The sequence below is a fragment of the Aspergillus glaucus genome, assembly GCF_001890805.1.
Source record: "Aspergillus glaucus CBS 516.65 unplaced genomic scaffold ASPGLscaffold_4, whole genome shotgun sequence".
In the NCBI taxonomy this organism is placed as follows: domain Eukaryota; kingdom Fungi; phylum Ascomycota; class Eurotiomycetes; order Eurotiales; family Aspergillaceae; genus Aspergillus; species Aspergillus glaucus.
In genome coordinates, this window is record NW_019170456.1 from 207248 (window position 1) to 220926 (window position 13679).

At 52.3% G+C, this 13679-nt stretch overlaps 5 protein-coding genes across 5 annotated transcripts in view; 2 read left to right on the forward strand and 3 right to left on the reverse strand.

Moving 5' to 3' along the window:
- Positions 1-473, forward strand: part of ASPGLDRAFT_1110220 (putative extracellular threonine rich protein) — a 1569-nt gene extending 1096 nt beyond the window's left edge. Inside the window, exon 2 of the mRNA XM_022539582.1 lies at positions 1-473. This exon is cut by the window's left edge and continues 1 nt beyond it. Within this exon, the coding sequence (XP_022403642.1) occupies positions 1-277 (277 nt within the window). The 3' untranslated portion in view covers positions 278-473.
- Positions 474-2988: 2515 nt separating this feature from the next.
- Positions 2989-7694, reverse strand: tcsC (putative two-component osmosensing histidine kinase (Bos1)). The gene is made up of 5 exons (XM_022539583.1): positions 7606-7694; positions 6928-7308; positions 3207-6783; positions 3039-3146; position 2989 (listed from the first exon to the last, which is right to left on the reverse strand). The coding sequence occupies exons 2-4, from the start codon at positions 7300-7302 to the stop codon at positions 3073-3075; spliced, it is 4026 nt and encodes a 1341-aa protein (XP_022403643.1). The 5' UTR covers positions 7303-7308; positions 7606-7694; the 3' UTR covers position 2989; positions 3039-3072.
- Positions 7695-9198: 1504 nt separating this feature from the next.
- Positions 9199-10809, forward strand: ASPGLDRAFT_120444 (phenylalanine--tRNA ligase subunit alpha; the record flags this gene model as incomplete). The annotated part of the gene is made up of 2 exons (XM_022540139.1): positions 9199-10664; positions 10716-10809. The coding sequence occupies 2 exons, from the start codon at positions 9199-9201 to the stop codon at positions 10807-10809; spliced, it is 1560 nt and encodes a 519-aa protein (XP_022403644.1).
- A 747-nt stretch (positions 10810-11556) lies between these two features.
- Positions 11557-11937, reverse strand: rps21 (40S ribosomal protein eS21; the record flags this gene model as incomplete). The annotated part of the gene is made up of 2 exons (XM_022540157.1): positions 11557-11785; positions 11906-11937. The coding sequence occupies 2 exons, from the start codon at positions 11935-11937 to the stop codon at positions 11557-11559; spliced, it is 261 nt and encodes an 86-aa protein (XP_022403645.1).
- Positions 11938-12150: 213 nt separating this feature from the next.
- On the reverse strand, positions 12151-13419 carry ASPGLDRAFT_43431 (uncharacterized protein). The gene is made up of 2 exons (XM_022545807.1): positions 12906-13419; positions 12151-12848 (listed from the first exon to the last, which is right to left on the reverse strand). The coding sequence occupies exons 1-2, from the start codon at positions 13015-13017 to the stop codon at positions 12244-12246; spliced, it is 717 nt and encodes a 238-aa protein (XP_022403646.1). The 5' UTR covers positions 13018-13419; the 3' UTR covers positions 12151-12243.
- Positions 13420-13679: the final 260 nt, after the last annotated feature.

Here is a 13679-nt window from a genome sequence, read left to right on the forward strand (position 1 = left end):
GGAGCCGGTGGCCCCGGAGGAGAGACACCTGGCGGACCTGGTGCTTCTCCTACTCACCCTGGCGGACCAGGAGCAAGTCCATCGGGTCCAGGCGGAGCAGAGCACCCCACTGGCGGTGCTGGAGCAAGCCCAACTGGCCCTAGTGGACCTGGCGCAACCGCACCCGGCGGAGGACAACCAAGCCAGCCCGGTGGTGGAGCTGGTGGAGCTGGTGGCGGACAAACTACTCCTGGAGGTGGTGCCGCTACAGAATGTGCTACTGTTACCTCGACTGTGACCGTGACCGTCTCTGAATGTCCTCCTGCTGGTGGAGCCGGTGGCGCCGCGCCTGCAACTCAACCTGGAGCTGGCGCTGGTGCTGGCGCAGGGACTACTCCTGCTGCCCCAGTTCAAACAGCACCTGGAGCTGGTGCTGGAGCAGGAGCCGGAACCGCCCCTGGTGCTGGCGCAGGCGCAGCACCAACAACCGCACCTGGCGCCGGGCCTGGACCCGGAGCTGGAGCCGGAGCGGGAACCGCCCCAGGCGCAGGCGCAGGCGCTAGTCCATCAACAACCCACCCAGGAGCCGCCGGAACCACGCCCGGAGCAGGAGCAGGCGCTGGAGCAGGAACAAGCCCTGGCGCTGGAGCCGCATCGACACCCGGGGCAGGCGCTGGCGCATCGACAACTCACCCTGTAACAGCGGGAACGACCCCCGGAGCTGGCATTGGAAACGTGACTACGACACGCAGACCATCGAACATCACTAGCCCCACTGGTCCCGCTGGTATCCCAGGCGGTGGTGCTGGTGCTGGTGCTAGTACAACCCACTCTCCTGGAACAGGCGCAGGAGCTACTGGTGGAGCGGGTGCCGGAGCCGGAGCTGGAGCAACTGGTAGCCCTGGCGCAGGAGGAGCTGGCGCAGGAGCTACTGGAAGCCCTGGAGCCGGAGCCGGAGCCGGAGCCGGAGCTGGAGCAACTGGTAGCCCTGGCGCAGGAGGAGCTGGCGCAGGAACTACTCGAAGCCCTGGAGCCGGAGCCGGAGCCGGAGCAACTGGTAGCCCTGGCGCAGGAGGAGCTGGCGCAGGAGCTACTCGAAGCCCTGGAGCCGCCGGAGGAGCAGGTGCCACTGGAAGTCCCGGAGCCGCTGGAGGAGCAGGCGCTACAGGTGGTGCCGCTGGAGGCGCAGGCGCAGGCGCAACTGGAACAAGCCACCCTGGTACAACCCCCATCTCCGTCCCGACTGGAGGAGCTGGTGGTGCTGGCGGCGCCGGAGGAGCTGGAGGAACCGGTACCCCAGGAGCTCCAGGAGCCTCAGGTTCGCCAGGAGCCCCGGGAGCAGGCGGCGCAGGGGTAACATCAACAACCACCGTCCCCGTGACTCCCGCCGGAACTAGCCCAGCAGCTGGCGGTGGTGCAAGCGCAGGAACCGGAACTACACCCGTCACCTCTCCCACTTCACCAGCCGGAGGAGCAGGAGGCGGAACAGCTACAACGCCCGCAGCCTCTCCAGCTGGAACGACACCCGCTGCTCCTCCGCCGGCTGGTGGTGGTGCTGGGACTACGCCTGTGACGCCCTCTCCGTCGCCTTCTCCATCTCCGTCTCCTGCGGGTGCTGTGCGGAGGATGGTGGAGTCGCGGGAGAAGCATGGAAGGATGGGGATGGTGAAGAGGGTTCTTGCTGATGCCATTGGGGCGTGAGTGGACATCTTTCGATGGCTTGAGCTGGAGAGATTAAGGATGGATGGATGATGGATGGATGTTTGAATATGTTATTGGTGGACGGTGGTTAAAGTAATCGGTAATAATATTGCTTGTATTGATTGTTGGATGGTTAGGACTACGGATAATACTAGTTCTTAATACAAATGGTTACAGAGGGTTTGCTTACTACGCATTACTGCTTTATCTGGACAGGATAACAGTCCTTCCGTATCCATATATCTACCCTCAATACAACGTTGGCTACAATTCTATACTCAAGACTGATTGAACGTAATCTTGCATTTTCAGTAATCCGTTCGCTGAGTGACAACGATTCGTACACGCCAAAACAAGAAAAGAGAAAAACAAGACCGATTCGGAGCACCCAGACCCCTTCGTTCGTGCTAAATGAAGAAAAAAATTAAATACAATACAAATAGGAATGAAAGAGGAAAAGGGAAACGGAGTAACGAGAAGAAAGGAAAAGAAAAAGCAAATGAAGAGTCAACCCGAAGATGTCAATGTCAAATGCATGAAACGAAAACTCGCCACAGGAGTCTAAAAAGGGGACTGGCCCCTTTGTCAAATGTTCGGTTCGCCTTTCAACTCGCCCGTATATGATAAATGTATGTGTAGTAAGTAGTAGTAGTGTATTTGTCTTTCGTCCCAAGCCGCGGCGTTTATGCGGAAAGACCCCGCCAGATGTCTCCGTGCGCCAAACACCATACACCAGAAGAACAATCACTGGCATAACAAAGTAATAACCGAAAATCCAAAGAGTATTTAACGCAGTAAAGCAGAAAGAAACGTGAAGAAGAATAGTAGACCGTAGTGATAGTCTGAGACTGCGGACATGATACCGGCAACAGTAATATATGCAAAGCAAGAAGCGGCGTGCACGAGGGGAGGGAAAACACGAGTAGGACATTGGAGATGGTAAGGTGAGATAAAAGATGAAAAGAAAAAGACAACAACGGGACCGGTCAAAGTGCCCCATGTTGAAGGAACATTTTCTTACAGGCGCGCAAATAGAGAAAAAGAGAAAAAAGGGTATAAGTTTGCATCGAAGCCACTCGAAATCAAACAGAAAAAAAAAAAAAAAAAAAAAAAAAAAAAAAAAAAAAAAAAAAAAAAAAAAAAAAAAAAAAAAAAAAAAAAAAAAAAAAAAAAAAAAAAAAAAAAGAGAGAGAGAGAGAGAGAGAGAGAGAGAGAGAGAGAGAGAGAAATCAAAGGAGACCGTTATAGCGAGGTGACAAAGCAAATAAAATGAGAAAATGAAACGAAGTTCCTGGAGAATGTGCAGGACCTGCAACGTCATTAGAGGCATCATCAAGAAGGGAATCAACACCCTTTACCCTTTGCAAGAAGAAATAGGCAAAAAAAGGAAGATCACCGCATGGCCCTTTCCAGGGCATATTCCTCTTCCTTATCAAGACCGGAACGTCCTCGACGATTGATGGCCCCTGTTGTTGTTGTCATTGATCGCCCTTCTATAGAGGGTCGCTTGCCATCGGAGCTCGCACCGTGAACGGGATGCATTTCGCCGCTGCTGGAAATACGGGACTCCTTGCTCTTTTCCAGTAGAGACCCACCCAGCGTGGCACATTTGAGAATAGTCTGCATCATTTGATTCTGCTTCAATGGCTTCGACAGATATTCGTCCATCTGCGCTTGAATGCACTTTTCTCGGTCTCCCAACATGGCGTGTGCGGTCAGGGCAATGATCGGTGTCCGATACATGCCCTTTTCTCTTTCGTATTCTCGGATCTTGCCCGTGGCTTCGAAGCCTCCCATGACTGGCATTTGAACATCCATCAGAATGACATCGTACCGACGCTGCTTGACGGCTTCCACGGCTTCCAGACCGTTGCTGACGACGGAAACGTTGTGCTTGTGCTTCTCCAAGATCTTCACGGCCAGTTTCTGGTTGACGTCGTTGTCTTCGGCGAGAAGAATGTCGAACGACCGCGTATTGTCAGTGGTAATCGGTGCAGATCGCCCTTCCAGAGCAGGGAGCATGCCGTTTCCGAGATCAATCGGTTGACACGGGGTGGTCATGTAGGAACTGATACCCAGATCCAGGGCCGACTTGAGACTGACGCAGACCAGGGGACAGACCAAAACGATCGGAACGTACTTGAAGTCGTCAAACGTGCGAAGCAACCGGGCCGTGGCCACGGAATCCACGATGATGACATCGTACGCGTGACCAGACTCCTTGCCAGACGGATCTTGGATCTCGGGCGGCGGAACATGCTCATCGTTGCGGACGACCAAGGGTTCCAGGTCGATAGCCTTGAGCATCTGCAACACATTATCGGCCTGGAAGCCATTTTCGCCCTTGTCGATGAAGAGGACCCGGTGATTCTTGTACGGCATGAGCTGCGAGGCGATCACACTCAACGACTGGTCAGCCAGCTTCACCACACAGGTGAAATGGAAGGTACTGCCGTGGCCGTATTCGGAGGTAACCCAAACATCACCACCCATCAGGTTCACCAGGCGCTTGGAGATGCTCAGACCCAGACCAGTACCACCGAACCGGCGGGTGGTGGAACCATCCGCTTGCTGGAAGGTGTCGAAGATAAGATCCAGCTTGTCCTCCTCGATACCGATACCCGTGTCGGAGACAGAGAACTCGAACGCATACTCGTTGGCTGCACATTGCTCGCGATCGGACTTGCGGATCGTGAGCTTGACCTCACCCTGCTCAGTGAACTTGATGGCATTGCCGACCAGGTTCAGGATGATCTGCCGGAGACGGAATGGATCACCAGTGACATAGTCAGGGACAGTGTTGTCCACCTGGTATGTCAAACTGAGGAGCTTCTCGTTGGCCTTGACCGCCAGCGTCTTGAGAGCGTTGAAGACGGTGCCCCGCACGGTGAAGGGGATGCTCTCGATGACCATCCGGTTGGCTTCGATCTTGGAGATATCGAGTATGTCATCGATGATGGTCAGCAGACTGTTGGCCAAGTTGTGCACCACGTTCAACATCTCGCGAGTGTACGGCTTGAGATCGTCCGTGTCCAAGGTCAACTGGGTCATGCCAATGATACCGTTCATGGGCGTTCGGATTTCGTGACTCATGTTCGCCAGGAACTCAGACTTGGTGCGGTTAGCCAGTTCGGCGGCTTCCCTGGCTGCCGTGTTACGCTGGATACTATCACGCAAGTTCGAAACCATCTTGTTGATCTTTCGCTTGAGCTCGTCCATTTCACCCGACGCGTTGACGGTGATGAGCTTGGTGAAATCTCCGTCGGTAGCAGCATCTGTAATTTCACCAAAGGCGCGCACCTGTGAAGTCAAGTTTTCGGCCATAGTATTGACGTCCTCGGTAATTTCTTTCCAAGTGCCTGCTATTCCTTCCACGTTGGCCTGGCCGCCCATCTTTCCGTCGACACCGACGTCGCGAGCTACCTTTTTGAGCTCCGTAGCGAATTTCGCCAAGCGGTCCACCATGTGGTTGATGGTGACCTTGAGGGTAAGGATCTCTCCCTGGGCGTGAACCTCGATCTTCTTGCTGAGATCACCCTTGGCAATGGCCTGCGTGACGTCCGATATACTTCGAACCTGTGACGTCAAATTTTGGGCCATGGTATTCACATTGTCGGTGAGATCCTTCCATTTCCCTTCCACATTATCTACCTTGGCTTGACCGCCCAAGGTACCGTCTGTGCCGACCTCACGAGCGACCTTGCTGACTTCAAAGGCGAAAGTATTGAGTCGGTCCACCATCCCGTTGATGGTGCTCTTGAGATCGAGTATCTCACCCTGGACGTTGGCGGTGACCTTCTTGGTGAGATCACCCTTGGCGACGGCCGTCGTCACGTCGGCGATCTCCCGCACCTGGGTGGTGAGGTTGTTGGCCATGCGGTTGACATTTTCTGTAAGATCCTTCCAAGTGCCTTCTACATCGTTGACGGTAGCTTGCCCACCGAGTACACCGTCTGTCCCGACTTCCTTGGCGATTTTGGTGACTTCCTGCGCGAACTGGCGAAGTTGGTCGACCATGGAGTTGATAATATTTTTGAGTTCTGCGATTTCCCCTTTGCAGTTGGCCTGCACCTTCTGGGTCAAGTCACCCTTGGCGACAGCTTTGGTCACGGTCGCAATATCCCGGACTTGGGTGGTAAGATTATTGGCCATAGCGTTCACATTAACCGTTAGTTCGTTCCACATGCCTTGGACGCCTTCTATTTGGGCCTGCCCGCCCAAGACACCTTCTGTACCTACGTCGCGAGCGACGCGTGTGACTTCAGTAGCAAACGTGCGTAGTTGGTCCACCATGGTGTTGATGGTCTGCTGCAATTCCAAGATTTCTCCCTGTGCGCGGCTTTCGATCTTTTGGCTCAAATCACCGTGGGCCACAGCGGTAGTGACGGCGGCGATTTCACGTACTTGATCGGTCAAATTTTTGGCCATTATGTTGACGTTTTCCGTAAGTTCTTTCCAGATACCATGAACACCAGTGATTTGGGCCTGACCACCGAGTATACCCTCGGTACCGACCTCACGGGCGACACGAGACACTTCGCTACCAAAAACCTGAAGCTGGTCCATCATGGTGTTGATGGTCCGTTTGAACGTGGCAATTTCGGGATCCATTTCGAGCGGGTGGATCTGCACCTTCATCGAGAGGTCACCGTTGGCGACCTGGGTGATGATGCCGCCAATTTCTCGTAACGCTTTCTGGAAGGCTTCGTTGGCCTGTTGATGCTTGCGGAGTTCCCGTTCCAGGAGGGTAACGTCTTCGTTTTCGACCTTGGTGAGAGCGCGGCGGGTTTGCTCTTCCTGCTGGAGTAACTCGTCCCGAATTCGAGCGATGACATCCTTTTGGAAACTGATTTCCTCCGCCTGCTTCTGCACGTGGTTCCGGAGATAGCTGATGTCCTCTTCGCGCACGAGTCGAGTCCCCGAGTCGAGTTCATCGTCATCATCATCGGAAGTTTCATCGCCATCGTCATCGTCATGGTCATCATCGTCCTCCATGATATCTTTGGGAGCGTGTCGACCGTCAGGGCCGGCAGGATGTGATCGTGTCCGATGGGGGTGATGCGGGTTGTGTGCATTATTTGAGAGTTGCTGCTGCTGTTGTTGCTGCAAGGTACCAGACGAGTCAGAACCAGAGTCATCAGCAGACGGAGGGCGAGAGAGTCCCATGGAAGCGAGAAAATCCCAGTATTTTTCGGTGGGATGAGCTGAATGATGAAGGTTGGGGGACAAGAGATTCGGGAGACTGACAGTTTGGGATTCCAACAGACGCACTCGACGAACCAAGGCCCCCAATTCGGTTTCGAAAGCAGCTTTTGCGGGAGAGGACTCGCCAGGGAGTTTGGGGAGTTTTATGTCGACACCATTGGCGGCAGAATGAGAGGAGACGGCGGGGGCGGCGGAAGAAGAGCAGTAGTAAGGAGCGTTCGAAGAGGAGCGAAAGTCGAAGGACAAAGGTTGAGTGTTGGAAGAGGCGGAGGATACTGTGGTAGCAGCAGAGGAGAAATAGGAGGAAGAAGAAGAGGAGGGAGCGGTGGTGGTGGATGTTGTGGTGGTACGGGGATCTCTGGCCAGGCCTTGGAGGATGGCAGCAGCGGCTGCGAGGGTCTCATCCGCGCCAGCCATTGTGCCCTGTTACTTGAACATGAGTATCGATATATTGAAGAAAGGGGAGGGAATATTAAGAAATAAAAGGTATTGAGTTGTCGAGTTAAAGCGGAGAGCAAACAGAGGGAGGGGGGTTGAAACGGAGAGTGAGTGAGAAAAAAAAAAAAAAAAAAAAAAAAAAAGCAATCAAAGAGACACAGAATTTTTTTCAACAAAAAAGGAAGAAATTGGGGGAAGCGAAGGGCGGAGAGAGCGAAATGAAAAGATAGAGGAGAAGAACAGAATTGATAAGAAAAAGTCGATAAAAAGGGAAAAACGTACCAGGCGTGTTACTGACACGAAGTAATCGGGTCAATCTTTGCTAGGACGACATGGGGTTGGAGACAATAACAGAGAAATAGCAGTGAAGAGATTGTGTGAGAGACGAGAGAGAGACGAGAGTGAGAGACGAGAGAGAGAGACGAGAGTGAGAGAGAGAGAGAGAGAAAGAAAGAAAGAGGGAGACAATGGGAAGGAGAAAAGACGGCGACCCGAGGATCACAAATTTCGATGGAAACAAACGGGAAAATGAAAAATTAACGACCAAGGGAAATGAGAAAAATCGATGGAAATTGAAAAAAAAGACAGTGAAAGAGAAGAGAAGAGAAGAGACGGACGGAGAGGGGTTTGGGTTGAGAGAGAAAAGAGAGAAGAGAGAGAGGAAAGGTTGTGGGCGGTTATGGGAGAGAGAGAAAAGAAGAATGGAAATCGACAGATCAGAGCGAGAAAACAGATAGAGAAGAAAGAAAAGAACCAAAAAAAAAAAAAAGCAGAATAGAACAAGATAGGGGAAAATAATAATGAAATTCTTAGAAAAAGAATAACAATCAAAATGAAGAAAAAAACCGATGGATGCAGGCGGGCGAAGCCAAAGCAAGACAGAGAAGAGAGACACACAAGACTCGAATCGGAGCGGAAAAAGAACGATCGCTCTTTTGTTAACAAATATTAATTGTGTTGAATCCTCCCGGTTTGGATGCTGTTGTTATGGTCCAGATTCTGTCTGATCTTTGCTCATTCTTGCTTTTGTCCTGCTTTTCATCGATCCTAGTGGCGATCGTGGCAGTGATTATGGTTATTCTTGTATTAGAACCTGTCGGAGTTTGCTATACAAATCCTGTCCGGAGTACTTCTGTCGTTAAATTTCAATATTTGCTTCTTTATCATAAGTACTCCGTTCTCTCAACAGTCTATTCTCTCCATGTGTACTCTGTACGGAGCACTCTAGCTGTTAAGCAGTAATGCTCCGTGGTTGACCACCCCGACTCGGTCTAGCCACCCTCGCTCAACCACAATATTTCTTAAATCTAATCTTTCTTTTCTATTCGAGTTTTATCCACATCCTCATCTCTGTAAATTATATAATGGAATTACACACGCAGTACACTGTAATACACCTTTACTCAGTTTCGCTTCCCTTTCTTTAAATATTACAGGAACATAACCGTACGGTAAACCCCTGTGTCCAGACCAAACAGACCTAACGGTCACCACGGTCCACTCATCCACAGCCAATAATATCCAAGTATGGACATGCACTATTCCTGTTTAAACACGCGAGGCTGTCCCCCTTGACGCGCACAGTGTACTCCGTATGTATTACTGGGTAGTGAACACAATTATCCTCTTCTATTGAATAGTGAACTAATACCATCCACTGTTTACGGAGTATAGAATAACATTTTATTTGTACTGTATATTGAGTAGTGTGCGGCGGGGTAGTCACATGACTGCATTCCTGGTCCCTCTGCCCGCCGTATCAAATGCAAACCCGAAAAAGAGTCATCTCCAAAGTGGGCTGTCGCAGCTGTCCTCCCTGTCCTTCCCTTTTGTTGTTCTTCTCTTTATAACAGTTGGTCTGTTATAACCGCCACCATGGCCGACTTGACAAGCCCCATTCTGGACGCCCTGTCCAGCACCGACGCCCCCATCCTCTCCAGCGATGCCTTCCCCTCCACCCCCTCATTATCCGTCAAGAGTGCCCTCGACCGCCTCGCCTCGCGACAGATGGTCGAGTATGACACCATTGAACGGGAAGTCGTTGGTCTCACCGGCGAGGGTGAGCAGATTGTCGCCGGTGGCAGTCACGAAGCCAAGGTTTTCGAGGCCGTCGCCGCTGCCATGGACGGATTGAAGATTACTGAGCTGCCCGGCATTGTGGGTAAAGATAATGCCAAGGTTGGCCAGGGCAATGCCTTCAAGCGTGGCTGGATCAAGAAGGACCAGGATAAGCTGCGGACGAACACGGAATCCATTGTCGACGAGACCCGCGAATTGCTCTTGACCGTGCAGAAGACGCAGACGTTGGAAAACCAGAAGACCCTGGCGGAATTGAAGAAGCGGAAGCTGGTCGCGCTGCAAAAAGTTATCAACTTCAAGATCTCCAAGGGTCCCAAGTACGCTCGCGAATTCGTCAAGGAGGAGACCGACCTGACGTCCGAGATGCTGGTGAACGGCTCGTGGAAGACCGCCTCGTTCAAGCCCTACAACTTCAAGGCCAAGGGTGCCCCGACCCCCTCGGGAGCCTTCCACCCGCTCAACAAGGTGCGCCAGGAATTCCGCAACATCTTCTTTGAAATGGGCTTCGAGGAGATGCCCACGAACCGTTACGTCGAGACGGGTTTCTGGAACTTCGACGCCCTCTTCGTGCCCCAGCAACACCCCGCCCGTGACCTGCAAGATACCTTCTACATCTCCGACCCCGTGCAGGCAGACCCTCCTCGCGAGGATCCCCTCAACGACCCGCACCGCCCCAAGTCCGCACAGCCCGTCTCGCGTGCCTACAAGGACAACGAGAAGCCCCTCGACTTCAAGGCATACTGGGACAACGTGCGCGAAGTGCACCAGAACGGCAAATACGGCTCCGTGGGTTACCGCTACCCCTGGAACGCCGACGAATCTCTCCGTCTCGTCCTCCGCACCCACACCACCTCCATCTCGACCTACGTGCTGCATAAGCTGGCCGCGAACCCGCGCCCCGCGCGCTTCTTCAGTATCGACCGCGTCTTCCGCAACGAGGCCGTCGACGCAACCCACCTGGCGGAATTCCACCAGATCGAGGGTGTCATTGCAGACTTTGACCTGACACTGGGCGGTCTGATTGGATTCATGGAGGTCTTCTTCGCGAAGATGGGTATCCACCAGCTGCGCTTCAAGCCTGCGTACAACCCGTACACCGAGCCGAGTATGGAGATCTTCGGCTACCACGAGGGTCTTGGTAAGTGGGTTGAGATTGGAAACAGTGGAATGTTCAGACCGGAGATGTTGGAGCCGATGGGGTTGCCCAAGGACATGCGGGTTTATGGATGGGGGTTGAGTCTGGAGAGACCTACTATGATTAAGTACGTCTCTGTCCCTTTTCTTTCAGGTAAATGCAGTGCTAACAGGTGCAGATACGGCGTGAGCAACATCCGAGAACTCCTTGGCCACAAGGTAGACCTGGGCTTCATCGAGAGTAACCCCGCCGTTCGGTTGGAGAAGGATTAAACATTTGCATGATAGATTTCGTTTGTATCTTATGATTTACACGAGAGATGACAGGAGTTAAAAAGTTATCTCATTTCTTCAGTACCACCCTAGCCTAGTTTACTAGTATAGTATAACTATAGCACTTGTAGTATGTCTACGGAGATGTCCCGCCCGTATCTGTGCCCCGGTACATATCCTCTGCAAAGTGGCTCTTCAGTAGGCGGCTACCTACACCCGTACTCGTACAAGTACAAATACAAAGTGCAGATACTACTAATATCCGGCGATTTTGTCTACCTCCTCGCTCATGGCGTACCGATCTCCACGAATGGATATCAGGTATTGAATGAGGAGGCCTTGATGTGCCGTGTCACTGAATAGCATAGAGTATCTAGATGCATTTCGCAAGGCAGAGTATAGAGGAAATGGCAGTATAGAGGAGAGGAAAAGAAGTAAAAGAAAAAGTGGAAGAAAAGTTCATTGTCGACCCATTCCATTCGTTTTAAATAACTGGAATTTTTGTCTCATCATCTCTTTTATCCGTCCCACGCATCATCATCATTCAATCGATTGAATGCCGGCCACGGCTGAATTCCTTATAATAGGGACTATCAACAATCAGCAAAACACCCTTATAACCACCATATCCCAGAAGGGAAAAAAAAAAAAAAAAAAAAAAAAAAGAAAAAGAAAAAGAAAAAAAACTCACATCACCAAACCCCAACCGACACCCTCCCAATTCACAATTCACCCCCGGTCAAAGGTTTACCGGCTAGCAGACCACACATTCTTGAGGTAACCATCGCGCTGCGTCAGGCGGTTCAGCGAGTCATCGCTCTCGCCGCGCGCGCGCACAAAGCCGCACAGAGCGTAGGTCTGGTTCTCGCCGGTGTAGCGGCCGGTCTCGTCGACCTTGGCGATGGAGATCTGGACGGAGCCGTGGTCGTTGGCCTTGATGATGCGGTTGGTGGCAGAGCACTTGCGGGGGACGTAGCTGGTCACCTTGTCAACAAACTATTCAGACTGCGTGGCGGCCCTCTGGCCGGGGATGAAAAAAATGCAGTCTGGGGACGGGGTGCAAAAGCGCAATCTGGGCACAGGGAGGGAGGCTTACAGATCGACAATCTCTCCTCTTTCGTTCTCCATTTTGACGGTTTGGTCGACAACGACTTTTGTGTAGAACTGGGCGGGGATGCGGTTTCGTGAGTCGAGCGTTGGCAGGTGTCGGCGTCGCGATAGTTGATTATGGCTCCCGGTGCAATTTCTCTGTGGGTCATGTGACTGTTTGTCGAGGGCTGTGGCTGGTTGACCGTGGCGCGGCTCGGTAGGCGGTGTGGCTTGCCCTATGCCTCCGCCCGAATTTGATCTCCGCCCGAATTTGATCTCCGCCCGACTTTACAGTCGTCTGGATCTGGATGATGGATTGTTCGGATGAGTGTATTCTACACGAGGCTATAATTTACTAACACTATCCCGCGATGCAACGTCTACCTCCCTCGATTCACCCTTCTTAAACCTAACAATGACAACCCTCTCGCTCTCCCCCCGTCTCTCCGACGCTCCCAGTTCCGGCCCCGGATGATCAAGTCCCAAAACCGCCCTCCCATCACCCGCCATCTTCAGCATCTTGGGCGAAATGCACTTTTCTCTCCACGGCGGAGTACCAGAGTGTACGAATTTTACCAATTCCGCGCGTCTTTTCTCTAATTCCTCCAGTGATGACAGCGACGAATCAACCGGTCGGGGCTGTTTATCTAGAATCTCGGAGACGAGGTGTAATAAAAGGAACTGGGGAGGAAAGAGCATGATTTCACCAGCTTTAGCGAGATGCAGCCATTCGCTCGCAGGGAGGAAGCGCGCTTCGGTGACTTCGATGCCGCCGTCGCTCGTTGGGAGGTGGATTTGTTCTGGTTTTCCTCCTTCAGGGAGTTCTTCCAAAATGCGTTTCTCAGATTCGGGCGCGACGGGGAGCGGAAGGAAGTAGAGATACATCTGCGTGGTGAAGCGCTTGGGGACGTTGGTTGGTGTTATCCAGCGGGTGAAGGGGATTAGCTTGTCTATCCCAGCTCATTAGCACCTGCATACCCAACGTAGTGTCAGTAGACTAGACTCACCAATATCCGGCACAGCACCCCCCTGCCCACCCAACCACTCCCCAAACTCAACCTCTCCCCCATGAATCGCCCTCCTCCCCCTTTCCCTCTCCTTCTCAGACACAGTAACCATCTCTCCCGAGCTCTCATCCTTAGCTAGCAGAATCCCGCTCTCTTCAAATAACTCCCTAAGCGCAGCGCGGCGATACCACGGCGCATCGTCATGCCGTTTTAGGTCCTCAATGGGCGGACACGGCCCGTCTTGGGGAGAGAGGTTTCCGCCGGGGAAAACGTGGGCGGAGGCGAAGGAGGTGGATGTTTTGACGCGGTGAAGGAGCAGGATTTCGTTTTGGGGGGAGAGGAGGAGGACGCTGCGTCGTTAGCATTGGCTGTTGAGGGTGTGGTTTGGTATCGTTGTATCATCGGATCGAATGACAGAACTATACTCTGTAAATGGATGCTAACCTTGAACTAGGCCTAGGCGACGAGGGCGACTTTGGTTTGGAGTCGCGTTTGTTCTGGGTTGACATTTTTCGGGATTGATAGCCTTGGTATATCACTGGTGATTGTCGCGATTTGATATTTGATAGCTGTGAATACGTCTTATATCCTTTGGAGAGCTGTTGCGGGACGCGACGCGGTAAAGCACGGAGTGAAAGTTCCAATGGACCCGATTTGTGTAATACTTGTAGGCGATTGACTGTGTTTCCGCGAAGGACGTAAAAATGAGACATTGGAATGATGTCTTGTCCCGGATAGCTAGGTATAGGTTCCTATGTGGTGCTATGCTTTGGT